The sequence below is a fragment of the Furipterus horrens genome, unplaced genomic scaffold (assembly GCF_987537825.1).
Source record: "Furipterus horrens unplaced genomic scaffold, mFurHor1.1.pri manual_scaffold_4, whole genome shotgun sequence".
In the NCBI taxonomy this organism is placed as follows: domain Eukaryota; kingdom Metazoa; phylum Chordata; class Mammalia; order Chiroptera; family Furipteridae; genus Furipterus; species Furipterus horrens.
The window spans coordinates 180,943,562-180,959,833 of NW_028327174.1; the positions used below are offsets into that span (position 1 = coordinate 180,943,562).

Consider the following 16,272-nt stretch of genomic DNA (forward strand, 5'->3'; position numbering starts at 1 on the left):
TAAAGGAGGAGAACAATTTATATTGGGAAATGGCTAGCAGTCTCTGTTCACTCCCTCCAACACGTTTGATTTTCCATATTCTACTTTGTTTTTTCTCATAGTATTTATTATTGTCTGATATACTTTCTCTTCATTTGTTTATCAGTTTCCCCCAACCTGTAAGTTCCAAGAGGACAGGGACTTTGTCTTTTGTTCAGCTCTGTACCAGTTTCTGGAAAAGTGCCACAAGCATAGAAGGAATTTAATAAATACGGATTGAATGAGAGGATGAATTAATTTCATTTTTGTCTAAGAAAATAAAATTTAAACATAAAGATCCCATTTGAGCACAGATGATGCTCTATTTTGTATTGCTTGGTAGAAATGGATGCCCATCAACTGAGAAAATGGAATTACCCCCTCTGAGACTTACTATTGAGTTGGCCAAAAGTCCATTTAGTTTTTTCCGTAAAATAAAAGACACATTTTTCATTTTCATCAACAACTTTATTGATTTTTCTATTTTGAGTATGTCAGCTATTTCCTGCATGGTATAACACTGATAGTTCTCAATTACTGTCTGATTTGATCTCTATCAACTTCACCTGGTGTACCCAACCAGTGGAGCACCATCCAGGAAGAAATCTACAGCAGTAAACTTCACAAACCACTTCTGACACATTCAATCAGTCACAGCACCTTCTCCATACACTGCACAAATCCTTTTTTGCATGTCAGTTGCATTTTTACCTTTCCTGAAATAATAAAAAGCATAATATGCCAAAGATGTTGCTTATTTTCTTCCCTCTTCAATATTAAAATGGCTACACAAAAATTCACCGATTTTGATGTTTTTTTTAATGTTTGCTGATATGCCAGCTGTCACAATACAATCTAACAAAATTGTTTCAAATAAAGTTAAAGACAACTTAGTGCTACTACAGCCATCTTACAGAAAAAAACAAACTACCTCTTTGGCCAACCCATAATTTCAGAAAGCCTCCCTTCCTCTGAAGAGATGACTCAAAAGTCAGCACAAGCACAAGCCCTACAGCCACGGGTGATACCAATTTAATAACTCACCAGTCTTAACAGTGTAAGCAGTATTACTTCAATGTGTGTGGTAACTGTTGTGTGATTTTGTGTTTGTGTATCGTGGGTAGTAATTTAATTAGTAAGAAAAATGTGAATATTAATATAATGGAAATTAATTTAACGATGAACTATTCTCAATGTAGGCATTAGCAGAAGTGGCAAGAGAAGTGTATATGGAGGGAGTGGTAGGTTAAGAGACCTAAATTCTCATTTTCCAAGCCATAGATATAGCTATAACTGAAAATATCAAGAAATACCAGAAAATGCCTATAATTTAGGGGGGGTGGTGGAAAAGGAAACAAGTCTTAGAAGAAACAGCTGAAATCTTTAAAGCAGTTAGTCTGGGGACATCATAGGTCTCCCATTTTGTTTTCAAGGCTTAAAAAGTCACTCTATTTCAAACTACGCATGTTTAAATTCGACTTTTTCCTATCTAGTTCGGCGCCTCCCATTCCTCTGGGCTCCTGCGAAATAACAATGCAAATCATTATTAGGAGCCTTCCAAGGTCATGGTGGAGGGGGCGACAGAAAGGTGCACTTCTTGAAAAAATGAAGGCACCCCGGTCGACTTTATGTCCGTCGCACCGAATAAAACTTAACCAGGCACTAACCTCCACGATTTTAATGGCAAAGAATTACACACGCACGCACCCATACTTCCTTGTCAAGGGACATACACCACAACGAACATTTACGAACTGTACGCAACTGCGCATAGGACACGACGTGACGGGGCCAGAAAGACGGCACAGGAACGACATCAGCATTCCGCTAATTCCAAAGTCACCGCTCACGTTTGGGGTTCGAGTGTTTGAGGAAACAGTGGGGCGCCCCAACCGTGTGTGGTAACATGCCTGGGGTTGGACCGGCTGCGACGCCTAGCGGACTGAGCGGTCCGGCCGGCCGCGCCTCCAGGCGACGAGAGGCGGAGATAAGCCTGCCGAGCCCCGCCCCGAGCCTGCGTCCGGCCAACTGTCCTGCTGGTCGCTTCTCTAAGTCGCGAAGCCGTAGGAAGAGGAATCTAGTGAACACTACCGGCTGGCTGCCCTCTGCGCGCCAAACCGTGCACCATGCTTGTTCTCCGGAGTGGCCTCACTAGGGCTCTGGCGCGGACGTTGACGCCTCAGGTACCAGCCGGGGGCTCCGCGCCCAGAGGGAGGGGTGTCTTCAGGAAGGGTTGGGCCTGCACATGCGCCCCCCGGGCTGGCGCGCTCAGACCTGAGACCACTGCGCATGCGTCCATCCAACTCCCACGCTCAGACAGGGCGCCCTACCGGCTGCGCTGTTTGCCCAAGCTAGTGTGGGTCAGGAACCTCGTAGCAAATACAGGTGGGGCAAAAGTAGATTTACAGGTGTGAGCATGCGAAACACGCGAACAACTGTAAACCTACTTTTCCCCCACGCTGTACAATGATAAACTCATTTAACCTTAGATGAGTAATGTACTAAATAGTTTGTGATTCAGCCTTAACTGTTGAGAATTGGTCTAGTCTGTACATCTCACCAGAGATACTTTTGATATCTAGACTTTTCTTCTTCCACTATGGCCAGGATCGGAAGGGGTTTAACCTAAGGACTGACTCTGGTGAGGGCTAAGGACGAGCCATTAATGGCCCATTCACCCAAGATTAGTAGTACAGTCTTTATCCTTCTGATTCTCTATGCGCTGGGGCGGGGCCAAGAATTATTCTTTAAAACTTTATTCTTAAATTTATTAAATGTCTACCTGATGCTCTCTTACAAGTGAGTTGAAATTGTTGCTGCAGAAAAGGAGCTGGAACTTGGAAAATAAGGGATCCTGAGTCACCCAGGAATCCTTCCCCAGCATAGTTATACTTTCTGGCATGCAGCAAAAATCACCTCCCCCCAAGCACACACATTTATCTCACTGCTGTTTTAACCTTTCACTGGGTTCCCCTGTTACTGTTTCTACTGCGAAAGGTAAAAATATGTACCTGTCCCAGAACAGATTTTCCACCCGGTGCTAGCAGAGCCAAGAATTGCAGTGGAGAAATATTGTCTGTTTTATTATGAATGACCCACTCAGGAGAATGGGAAGCTAATAATGCTCAAAAGCTCCAACTCCCTCATGACATGTAGAGCAAAATCACAAGACGCTATGGTTTATGGGTTCAGGGCGGTGCTGGGAGCTAATGAATCATTTCTTCAGGTCTTGCAGAAAGCTCTGAGGTTTTTTCCAGCGTCCCTCTGCTGAGTCTCATGGACATGTAGCCAGTGGGTGGTACCACCTTAGAGATCAGGAAAGAAAACAGAACCTAAGTCAAGATGTTATCTTCAGCCTGCCAGAGGTCCAGACCCTGTGACCCTTAGTCAGGTCTGGACTACTGTCTTCTGCTGCCTGAGAGGTGCTAATTATCTGGTAGAAAAGCTAGGTCTCTGAGTGGGATAGACAGAGAAAGATTATTTTTAGAGGTAGGATTTAAAACTATATTTAATCAAAGTCATAAGGACCCTCGGTTTCATACCTTTGACCACATCTTTGTTTCCAAGTAAACATTCCTTGAGAGTCAACTTAAAAAGCCGTTGTTACAGATACCCCACCATCCCATCTTCTGATATATTTTATTTATCATTCTTTTTAAACTATAATACTAGGCAGTTGTTTATTTGCATAACATTGTCTTGTTAGAATTCAGTTAAAATGACACAAAAAGCTTGTCATCCAAAAACAGTAGTTACAATTGTTCTTGGTGGGAATACCTGCTTTCCAAGGAAGCTTAGACACTTGGGCAATAGGAACATAACTTTAGTAGACATGAATGGAGTGAACTCAAATAGATAATTAGAATTACAACATTTACACAATGAAATAAAATACATAGATACTTGTGTGTGTGTTTAACCAAAACTATGTCAGAGAAAGTCCGCTGATTTCATTTGACATATTATGTAGTCAATATAATTTGTCCATGACTTTGTACCAAAACTTTTAATAGGTAATTGTGATTAATCAGCTTCAGAAAATTGACAGTTGATAACCAAACCTCCAATAAGATGGGTTTGTAAATGCAAATGCCACGTGCATGTGTATGCATACACCTGTGTATGTATACATACACATATAAATACACAGAGGATAATTTCTGGCAGGACATTCATTTCCTACCTAAAGTTAAGTTCTCTCAGACTTAGGGGGACTAAATTAGAGCGAAAATGTATATAGTGAGGACATAATTAATACAAAAAGAACTAATGGTTCTTAAGGGATATTTCTATCAACCTGGTAAAATCAAATGTATTAAATGCTCTTCTTCAGAGTCATCTATAATTAAACCTGTTGATTTTTCCTTTATAGCATTCATAGAGCTTTTTACTGGTAAACACATTTTTATCATGCCTAGCAGAACACCTGCATATTTTATAAAGTTCATTTAAATGTATAGCTATAACACATATAGCATCAACTAAAGATAGATTGTTGGCTAAATAAGGTAGAACATTTGTAAATTTATTAGGATCTGAATTGTAGTTCTTGGGTAGAGAACTCCGATTCAGACCCCATTGCCTCCTTATGGTCTAAATTCTCATGAAAAGGTGGCTAATGGTGTAGCTAATGGTGGACCTCTGCTCAGAAACAGTTAGCTATGTCTTCAGCATACTTAAGAGTAGTTATCTTTATTGACATCTCTATACAAAGGTCCAGAGAAATGACAGCAGAGGGACAAACATGGACTATGAGTTCAATGAGTGTCCCTTGTTTCCCAATTCAGGTTTGGTTGTAACATAATATTATAAACCCTACCTTCCCCAAATACTTGAATTTGCCTTATCTCTCTTCAGGTGTGCTCATCTTTTGCTACAGGACCTAGACAAGACAATGGAACATTCTATGAATTTCGTACCTATTATCTTAAGCCTTCAAAGATGAATGAGTTTATGGAAAATTTTAAGAAAAACGTACACCTTCGGACAGCTCACTCTGAATTGGTTGGATACTGGAGTGTAGAGTTTGGAGGCAGAATGAATAAAGCATTTCATATTTGGAAGTATGGTATGAGTCATCAGCTTAAGTATTCAGTGCAGATTTTCATCCTGGTAGATGGTACATGTGACTTAGTTCTCGGATCTACAGTACTATCAATACTCACAGGTTAAAGTTTTTAAAAGCAGAACAACAACAACAAAAATTGTTTGATTACTCCTCCCAGTGCTAGGAATACCTCTGAAACCCGTGGCTCAAATCCTTATGTTATCATTAGTGGCATCTAGTATTTCACATCATAAATTTGTGAACTAGATTCTAATTCTCAGAAAAAATTATAAAATAGATTATTGTAAAGATGACTTGTGAAAAATTTAAAGCAGTCATTGTAAGAGCCCAAGTGGGTAAAGATCATGAAAGGAAGGGAGAGTTGTTTTTACTTGTTGCTGAAGCTATAGCTGGATATCAGGATTTTAGTGGAAGCAGTTGAGACATGTAGGAGCTTGAAGGTAGTAGTAGCTGACAGGGATGATAGTTAACTTCTAGGCATCACTCAACTCTGAGATTTAATAATTTGTTATGTTTAGGGAACCACTTTTGTTTCATTTGTGCACCCCAGGATTTTGGGGAATTCACCATTGTTACACTGCTCTAAGGAAATAGAGGCAAAGGAATCAGTCTCCCCCTATTGCAGCTGACCTACCCCTAGTTTAGTAGAAAAAGGAGAATAAGTTACAGGAATCCCCAGAAAGTTACTCCCGTGTCAAATCTGGGTGAAGTCCACACCAGGACTTGATGATATCCAAAGCACTTTTGGTAATTTCATTTAGTTCTTGGTCATATAAAGTATTTAATAGAGAAGGTGCTCATTTTCTACTTAATATGGCCACGTTTTGGAGTTCTCCCTGTTGTAATAAAACAAACCCAATTAAATGTGCAACAAGTAGAACTCTGTCCCATTAAAATTATGAATAAGGTCCTGGTTTAACCAACTTAAGCTCTGAGGTGAATGTTATTCCTCATCTACAGCATGAACAAGGGAAAACCAGAACCATGAGTCTTATGGGGCCCTAATGTAAACGTACTAGGCTCATATGTTAGTAAATACATAGACCTGTTTGGGTAACAAACAGAAGAGAGATAGTACTAAGTAAAAGTATGGATGACAGTAAGTACGTGAATCAGCACTATTTCTTTGGAAGCTATTTGTTCAAAGAAGATGAAGCTGTAAACTTGCATTTTTAGTTTCATTTATGTTAAATTGAATTCCAGGTCTGCCTCAGCCTGACCACCGTCACCTTCACAACCAGCCAAGGAAAATAGTCTTCCTAAACTGGCAGTATAAATGTCTCAATTAAAGTAATAAGAATAGTTAGCATATACTGAGAACTAGCTGCCAAACACTGTTCTAGCTCCGAAGTACTCATTCATTTCATCTTTACAACAACCCTGGAGGTGCAGATACTATACCATTATCCCTATTTCACAGAGTAAGAAACAGACACAGATTTAATAACCCACCCAAGTCACACAACAACTTACTGAGTGGTAGAGGCTACAAAGAACACTCTATGGATTTCATTAGCTGTTTATATTTCTATACCCCTTTTAGGCCATGAGAAACTTGGGGACAGATGTCACATCTATTTTTTAAGGGCCAGGGGTATCTCCAATGCAGTAACGCACTGTTCCAGTGTGGCCTTGATGAACGTTTGCTGAATTAAATGAAATCCAGGAAAGGTCTAGATGATTTTAAATAAAAAATTTTTATTTCTCTTACTCCTTTTCTTCCCATAGATAATTATGCTCATCGAACTGAAGTTCGGAAAGCCTTGGCTAAAGACAAGGAATGGCAAGAACAATTTCTCATTCCAAATTTGGCTCTTATGGATAAACAAGAGAGTGAGATCACTTATCTGGTACCATGGTGCAAGTTAGAAAAGCCTCCAAAAGAAGGTAAGTCCTTCCCTCCTAGTCGCTTTGTATTTTGATAAAGAAATTACTAAAGATTTTAAAGTACAAAAACTAAAGTTTCATAGGAAAAAAAATAGAGTAATCCTTGGTCTTAGAGAGGAATATATTTTGTTTACAGACATCAAATGAATTTGAGATCCTTGCTTCTCATTAAGACAATAAGCATTAGAAATGTTTTTCCAATTTGGAAAAGCTCTTTAAGTTTAGGTATGAATATAAAAAGTTGGCATGGGTTGGGGACTAAAGGTGGAGAAGTTGGGGAGTTAGGGCAGAGAAAACATACATGGGTAGGTAAAGGATAATGTGTGAAATTTTGTCATAGTTCAGTATAATTATAGCTAATCTTAAAACATTGAGTATATCTTTGCTTGTAAGAATGACTGGAGGGTAATGAATTAATTTAAAATGTTAAGCTCTATTACTATATTTTAACTTTCTGTTTTCTTCTTTCTTATTTCTCAGTTTGAAAATAATTACTAAAGATCTATCTTCCTGCTGATTTCCCTTTCTTGCTGACTTTAAGGAACTACTTACCTCAACCTAGTTTTAAATAAAGGTCAGATTAAAAAGCATAAACTAATTTAAATATTATTTTATTTCTCCCACGAGTTCTGTAGTGTTATCTTACTCTTAGTTTGGCCCTCTTCCACTTAGACCCCGCCTCAGCTTTCAGCACTATTCAATGAATTGCGCAGATTCTAGAACAGTGTCAAGTCTGATTCTCTTCCTCTTTGGTGCTCATAATTCTGTAGTAAATTTACACTTTTTTTCTTCTACTTCTCAAATCTATTTGCGTCTTAGTTTCTTTCTCTCTATCTGTTCCACCCTTCTTACCAGAGGTAAAATGCTCTTCAAGTGTTTACCTGGATATTTAGGAACAATAAACCCATCTCCTTCAGTTTTTTAGGGTTTTTTCCCTCAAAATCTCAGATATCACTCTGGGTCCATTGTTTGCTTGCTGTTCCTGTTAGAGATGGAATCCTATAGAGGGAAATTATACAAACAAAAAAGTATTTTCTCTCAGAATTGGAAAGAAGAAGGAAATATAGTTCAGAAGATTCTTTTCTTACTCATTTCTTACCTAAAAGTATAGACTCGGGCAGCTCAAAAATCCTAATCCTATTATAAATTCTCATTATGTTTTATTGTCAAATTTTATAGATTAAAAATATTTCAGATAATAGCTTAATATAGCTTCCTTTTCGTTTCACATGATAAGCTTAACAACAGACCTTTAACATGGACGAGGACTTCCTAAACATAAAAGCAAAGAAAAATAATGCAAAGAATTCATAAACATGTCCACATAAACATGTATACATGTATGATCCTCCAAATTTGTATATGTATGTTAGCCTTCCACTGGAACCATACTAACCTGATTAGAAATTTTCTGGAATATCTTTTGTAAAATAATTATTTTTCTCCCTACTCTAGGAGTCTATGAACTGGTTACTTTTCAGATGAAACCAGGTGGGCCAGCTCTGTGGGGTGACGCATTTAAAAGGGCAATTAATGCCCATGTCAAGCTAGGCTACTCAAAACTAGTTGGAGTTTTCCACACAGAATATGGAGCACTCAACAGAGGTAGGATTGTCCATTTCTTCTATGAAACTGCAAAATATATTGGTGAGCTACTAAGTTCCTTGGCTCAGTTTGTCTCTCTTTTTTCATTATGGCATATATTTTAATTTTTATTGCCAAATTTTTGGGGGTTTTTTTGTTACTTTAAGGCTTGAAAAAGCCTGTTTTACTTCTTACTATTTAGAATGTTAACACATTATGAAGCCTGTTTCAAAAGCTGAATGTTGTTTTCCATGATACATCAAAATGATAAAATCTACAAGGAGCCTCAATAAAATATGTTCTTTTTATCTTTTTTCCCTCTGAATATACTTTAAAAAAATTTTTTTTAAATAATATGACTTGAGGCAGGCCTACATCCTTGTCAATTACTTGAGGTAGAAAAAAGGAATAGAATTACAAAATAAAATTTAGATAAATTTATTTAACAGTAGGGATAAGAACTATATTTCTAAGCCAAAAAGTGAATAAAGAAATGATGAAGGGAAAAATGTACACCTTCGGACAACTCTCTCTGAATTGGTTGGATACTGGAGTAGAGAGTTCAGAGGCAGAATGAATAAAGCATTTCTTACTTGGAGGTATGGTATGAGTCATCAGCTTAAGTATTCAGTGCAGATTTTCATCCTGGTAGATGGTACACGTAACTTGGTTCTCAGATCTACATTAATATCAATATTCACATGTTAAACTTTTCCAACGCGGAACTACAATAACAAAAATTCTTTGCTTACTCCTCCCAGTGCTAGGTATACCTCCAGAAACCCTGGCTCAAATCTTTATGTTATCATAAATGGCATCTGGTATTTCACATCATAAAACTGTGAACTCTTTTAATTCTCAGAAAAAATTATAAAACAGATTATTATAAAGATGATTTGTGAAAAATTTAAAGCAGTCATTGTAAGGTCCCAGGCGGGTTAAGATCCTGAAAGGAAGGGAGAGTTATTTTTATTTCTTGTTGAAGCTACAGCTAAACATCAGGATTTTAGTAGAAGCAGTTGAGGAGCTTGAGGGGAGTAGCAGTTGACGGGGATGTTCATTAACTTCTAGGCATCACTCAACTCTGAGGTTTAATAATTGGTTGTTAGGGAACAACTTTTGCTTCATTTGTGCACCCCAGGTTTTCAGGGAATTCACTGTTGTTATGCTGCTCTAGAGAAGTAAAGGCAAAGAAATCAGGGTATATATATAATATACTTATAACGCACAAATAGATACACATGTCCATCATATACATCATCTATCAGTAAGACCTTAATTTTATTTTGCTCATATTTTTTTAAAGAAAATACACTAAATATTAATAGAGGTTTTCTCTAGCCATTTAAAATTATGCTACTTTTTATTCTTTGTATCATCCAAATTTTCAGTAATAAACAATTTTTTTTTTTTTTTGGTTTTTCAATTACAGTTGTCCCCTTTTCCCCCAATTTCTCTCCCCCACCCAACCCACCCCCTCTCCCACAATCATATCCCTCCCCGTTGTCCATGTCCATGAGTCTTTTATACGGGTTCTTCGACTAAACCCTTCCCTTACTTATCACCCTTCTCTGCCTCCCCCCTCCCCCCTATTGACTGCTATTCTGCTCTTTGTTATATTTAGTTCCTTTGTTTGTGTTGTTCTTTAGTTTCCTGTATTAGGTGATATCATATGGTATTTTGCTTTCATTGCCTGGCTTATTTCACTAAGCATAATTCTCTCTAGTTCCATCCATGTTGTTGCAAATGGCAGGAGTTCCTTCTTTCTCTCTGCTGCATAGTATTCCATTGTGTAAATGTACCACAGTTTTTGATCCACTCATCTACAGATGGGCACTTAGGTTGTTTCCAGCACTTAGCTATTGTAAACAGTGCTGCAATGAACATAGGGGTGCATAAGTTCTTTTGAATTGGTGTTTCAAGATTCTTCGGGTATAATCCTAGTAGTGGATTTTCAGTAATAAACAATTTTTTTATGATCTTCTTTTAAAAAAAGTAAAATGCCGTAGGAAGTAATGACACCTGGGTCTAGCCATGATTGTTGATGTCTTTAGTTGTATAACTTTACTTGCCCTGTCCAGCTTTCTGTTTCATCTGTAAAACCAGTTTATTAATCAATTCATAAATACTTCTCCCATATCTCTGACCCATCTCAAATCTTATCACCAACATACTTGGTTTTACTTTTTTGATACTATTTTGATTTAAAGAGTGAGACTTAACATATCTGATTAATTGTTCTGTAGTTATGTTTAGTAATGCTGTCGTCTTTAGAGCCTGTCTTTGGTTTCTCTCCGCAGTTCACGTTCTTTGGTGGAACGAGAATGCAGATAGTCGCGCAGCCGGGAGACACCAGTCTCACGAGGACCCCAGAGTCGTGGCAGCTGGTAAGCTGTGTCACTGGACATGAGTTACTCTTAGAGCAAACTTGATGGAGTCAATAACTTGATCTGCCTTCTTATATATTGTTTGTTTTCCAGTTCGGGAAAGTGTCAATTACCTAGTGTCTCAGCAGAACATGCTTCTGATTCCTTCATCATTTTCACCATTGAAATAGTTTGCCACCAAAGGACAAAGCATTTCATTAACTCTTCTAAGATGTGTCTGTTCATAGTGCTTCAGTTCTCCCAGGCGAATCTCACTTGTATCTGAAGGAGGTGGTAAGTTAATTCACTACCTCTCTGCATTTTTAAAGCCATCTCTGTTCTTTGTCATTACCACCTCAGAAAATAGTTCTGTCCTTTTCCCCATGGCATTTCAGTGGCTATTATATAACAGAAATAGTTGGCACTATTCATGATCTTGAGTTTTCATTTCTTTCAGAATATTTTTTATTCTCTATTTTGATGACCCTTTGCTTTATAACATTTTCTTGTATTTAAATGATGTTTTCACATTTTTGGACCTGACAGTAGTTTAAAATTAAGTACAAGCAATGTCTGTATTTTCAACACGTCTGTTTTTTCTGAGATTTAAAATAATTTTTTTGCCCAGTAAAGTTTATTTATCTTTTAAGAATATTAGATCAAATGTATTTCTTTATCTTGGCAAAGTACAGTAACACCTGTGTCATCTGTATCAGTTACGGTTTTCACATTAATTATTAGTCAATTAGGTCTCAATGTTAAAAAAATCTTCAGAAGACTTGTTTCATATGCTGAAATGTGTTCATTTATAGTTAATTTTTATTAATTTTTGTTCATTTTGGATCACTAACGAAGACACTTTAGACATCTGTTTGTCTTTTAATTTTATGGTTATGGAAATGCTTGCCCTAATAAAAGCCTACATTGTCATTCTGGGTTTTTCAATTTGTGTTTTATATTGGTATTTTCTTCCTTAGAGCTTTCACTGTGTTGCTATAGCGTAATGACACAGTAATAATTTACCAGCGTAATTGTGAATGTTAAGTTATGTTGAGAAACCAGCATGATAGTTACACCAGAAGGAGAGTTTCTTTAGTACCATCACAGACGGCAAGGGTTTTCCTGGAAACACTTTTAATTTCCTTTGAGTGCCTCTCTGCTTTCTAAAATTAGGCTTGGTACTTCCAAGCACTCTTGATAATCTATATTAATAGAGGTATTATTTTACATGTCTAAGACATTAGAAATAAATAAAAGAGTAAATTATGAATTAGCCATCAAAGGGACATTTGAGAAACATTCAGGGTGTAAGGTATCCTGACAAAAGAAGTGGCTAAGAGGTTAAAAAAAAAAAATCAGAAAGGTGAGATAATGCTCAGGTGCAGCCTATACTATTATAACAGATAAAGAATCCAAATAAGAGTTTTATAATCCAGCTATTGTCGTTTTCTGCTTCCCTTCAATACAAGACTGTAGAGTTGTGTATGTTTGCCATCTTCCCTTCCTTACCTCTTATTCTTCCCTGAGCCCAGCCCAGGTAGGCCTACGTCCGTGTCAGTCATTGAAATGACTCTTCTGAGGGTCACTAAGGGCCTTTGTCTTACTATTTCAATGGCTTCTCGCTGCCTTGAGCTGGCTCATCTTCTCAGCAGCATAGGACATAATTGACCACTTCTGCCTTCCTGAACCGCTTGATTCAAGCATCAGTCTCTAGTGTCATACTCTTAGAGCTTCCTCCTCCTCACTGGCCAGTCCCTGTTTCCTTTGCTGGCTTCTCTTCTAAATGTGGTAGCATCTTGGAGCTCAATATAAGCTCATTCAGTCCCAAGGCTGATGATTCACATATTTTTATCTTCTTTCCTATCATTTCCTCTGAACTCCAATCTGAAACACCAACTGCTTTTTTAAGACAACCACCTACCTAGTTTTTGAGTCACAAACTAAAGGTCACCTTGATAGCTCTTTCCCTCATCCCCTCCATGCGGCCTGTCAGATCCTGAATATTCCTGTTCTTACCTGTCACTACCACCCTCCACCATCATGTTACTTAGCCTCCCTACTCTCCTTTCTCCCCACGCAGCCAGCATTCTTTCTGAAGACGGAGATTAGGTCAAACCACTACCTTATTTAAAACTCTCCAGGGGCTTCCCATTGCACTGACAATACAATCCAGGTACCTTAACGTGGTCTGCAAGGTTCTACAAGCTCTGGTTCTGCATCTCTGAGTACATCCCCTCCCACTCTGGAGACATTGCGATTCTCTCCCCTGCTCCCCAACTTGCCAAGCTTTTTCCTGCCTGGGGTTATTGCACCACATGTTCTTTCTTCCAGGAATGTTCTTCTTGCCCACCTCCAAATGCCAGTGCCTTTCTGCTCAATTTATTCAGGTATGAGAGCTTAAATGTCACTCCTCAGATGGGCCATCTCTGATTCCTCTGCATCGTTATTCCATTACCATGTTTCATCTTCTTGGTGCTTACTGCTGCCTGAATTCGCTCTATCTGTCTGTCCACATATCCATTGTGAATGTGAATATAACTTTTCCACTGAAATTTATGTTCATTAGAGCAGGAATTCTGTCGTCTTCAACACTGGATGCCCAAAATCTAGCAAAATATCTGGCACACAACAGAGTTCAATAAATACTTGTTGAAGTATCATATAATGATGCCCTACTGATCAGGATAATTTTAACTGATATCCAACTTCACCAAAAAGAACTCTCTGGCTTTGGCCAGTGTGACTCAGATAGTTGGGCATTGTCCCAAAAAGCGAAAGGTTGCTGGTTTGATCCCTAGTCAGGGCACATGCTTAGGTTGCAGGTTGTTTCTCTCATATATTGATATTTCTCTCCCTTTCTCCCTCCCTTCCCCTCTCTAAAAATAAATTAACTTTAAAAAGAAAAAGCAGCACCCTCTGCCCGTTACTTGCTGTTCCTTATCCTGAGTCACAATTTACTGTATGTCAAATGGTGCTGCTTACTTCATAGGGCAGGTATCAACTGAGGATTAAATGAGGTGCCTGACAACGCAATAAACACTTGGAAAAGTTAGCTAATTTTCTGTTGTACTTTTTCACGTTTAATGTAGTCATTAACATTCCAAAGTTTCCAGTTGTTTTTTTTTTTTTTTGCGTCTGTAAATGTTTATAGTGGCTTTTCTCTAAATAAGAGAAAGTTTTAGACAAGACTCATGGGTAACATGTTCATCTAAATTAATTCTTCATTCTTCAATAGTTTTGTTTCTCTCCCTCGGTTGTCATTTTTCACAAAGAAATACAGTTTTCTATCAGTTTCACTGAAGACGCTGCAGTGTGAACACCAGGGGGAAGACACAGTGGTGCTACTGATGCTGCGTGGTCAGCTGGGCGCACACAATGTTCAGACCCATACCTTAGGCTAAGGACTGCCCGCTCCAGAACGTCCTGGCTGTGCAGAAGAGGTCACAAGGAGAGCCACGACGCCACTGTGCTGCTGCATCGGGGGTGTTGGACAGACGTTCTTCCAGTACCAAAATAAACAGACGTCATTTCTGAGACTTTTATTGCTCATTAGCTGTGAAAAGTACATCCCGTCTCATCACAGCACTACATAATCTCGGGTGTAGACTGCACAGCACTTTACAGAAGGGAAGGCGTCTCTGATGTTAGTATCACGTCTCTGCCCACACTCTTCTCCCCTCCCCCCATGTGTTCACCCTTCCACCTCTCCCAGCACCTCGCCATACACTTGCCACCCTGCATCCTTGTATTTTTGGTGGAATAAACAGAAGAGCACTGAAGGCTGCCTTTGTAGCTTCCTTAATACCAAATGAAGAAATGAGGCTTTTATTGAACAGGCGTAGCTACAGAATTTTCAGAAATCTCCACAGCTTCATAATCAATCATTAAGCAGAATAGGGTTAACTAAAAACCTTTTAAACTTAATTTCAGTTACTGTCTTAACTGAATCATGAAAGTGCAAAACACCCTTTTTAATATTTCAAAGTAGTGCCTTCAGTTCTCTTTTGTGATGAATAGGACATTTAGCCTTTTCTAAATTGCTTTAACAGTAGGTGGTGCTACAAATGCACACACACACACACATTATATAGACCAACAGATACGTCACAGCTTTATTTCGTGACTCATTACCACATAGAAATATGCCTTTAATACTTCATATAAAGTTACAGACAAATGCATTTTTTTTCTTTTTTTTTCCCCCTTTTAATGAAAATGATTTAACTTAGAAATCTGTTGTGAAACTTTTGTCTAGTTTTGCAATTCTCAGATATTCCAGTGCAAAAATAGATCCCATTACAGACAACATAAAGTGCTTGGAATGAAGGGCCAATGATAAAGAAAAAGCACAAAAACATAGCTTCATCCTAGGGTATAAGAAGAAAGAATAGAATACTTACTCCTTATGTGAATATAAACATTCTATAAAAGGGATGCAACAATTTTAAAGATAATTAGAGCAATTACTATAGTACTATATTATTACTAGTAAATAGTAATAAGGGTACAAATTAATATCTCAGTATCAAAGTGGTTCAATATTATATGACACATGGCTCTTTGGGAAAAATTTTTCCTGATATATACAACCACAAGAAGAAAACACAGACAAATCCCTTTAGTCAATAGTTACTATACAGTGAATGAATGATGTGCAACATTTAATAGTTACAATGCATTGTTTTCAGTACAGATATTGAAATACAGTAGTTTGAGGTTTGGTTTAAAAAAAAAAAACAACTGCTGGGCATTTAGGTACACAGGGCTTTGTTATTGTTTTATTTGTATATTTCATATTCACAGTTGTTAATAAGGTTTCCAAGATGTCCAAAAGAAGCAAAAGCAGAAATCTTTGAACACTTGGGAATGTCTGAAACTCACATAGTAACATTTCCACAGGGAATATATAGAAATTTTACTTGAGTATAGAGTTGGTAAAAATTTCTATTATGTTTACACAGGAAAATTTAGTAGATTACCACTATATAAATAGCCTAAAACATAACAGTATTAATGAAGTTGTGTAACTGTAGATTGTTTCTAGCTTCAGAAGAGATCCTTTTAAATCTATATTGAAACATCGTATTTTTTTCAAAATTGTTCAGTGTCTTTTGAATTTTTTTAAAATATAGCCTTGAAGTCAGTCATTAAAGCAAGGATCTGCTCATGGATTTGATATAGTAGAAAATTCAAACATTGGTTCTAATGAAATGGGAAAACTAACAGAAGTTTGATTTTTAAAAATATTAAACAAGGAGAAACTAAATTATATGAATTTTATATCATTTTAGATAGCATTAAGTAAAATGATCTCATTATAATTTCTAGGTTTGGGAACTACACCTTCAT

The 16,272-nt window shown here is 37.6% G+C and overlaps 1 protein-coding gene across 1 annotated transcript; it reads left to right on the forward strand.

The window, feature by feature from the left end:
* The first annotated feature begins 2,083 nt into the window (after positions 1-2,083).
* NIPSNAP3A (nipsnap homolog 3A) lies at positions 2,084-11,840 on the forward strand. Its single transcript, XM_090275942.1, has 6 exons — positions 2,084-2,201; positions 4,876-5,086; positions 6,815-6,973; positions 8,429-8,578; positions 10,858-10,944; positions 11,038-11,840. The coding sequence occupies exons 1-6, from the start codon at positions 2,145-2,147 to the stop codon at positions 11,112-11,114; spliced, it is 741 nt and encodes a 246-aa protein (XP_090132068.1). The 5' UTR covers positions 2,084-2,144; the 3' UTR covers positions 11,115-11,840.
* Positions 11,841-16,272: the final 4,432 nt, after the last annotated feature.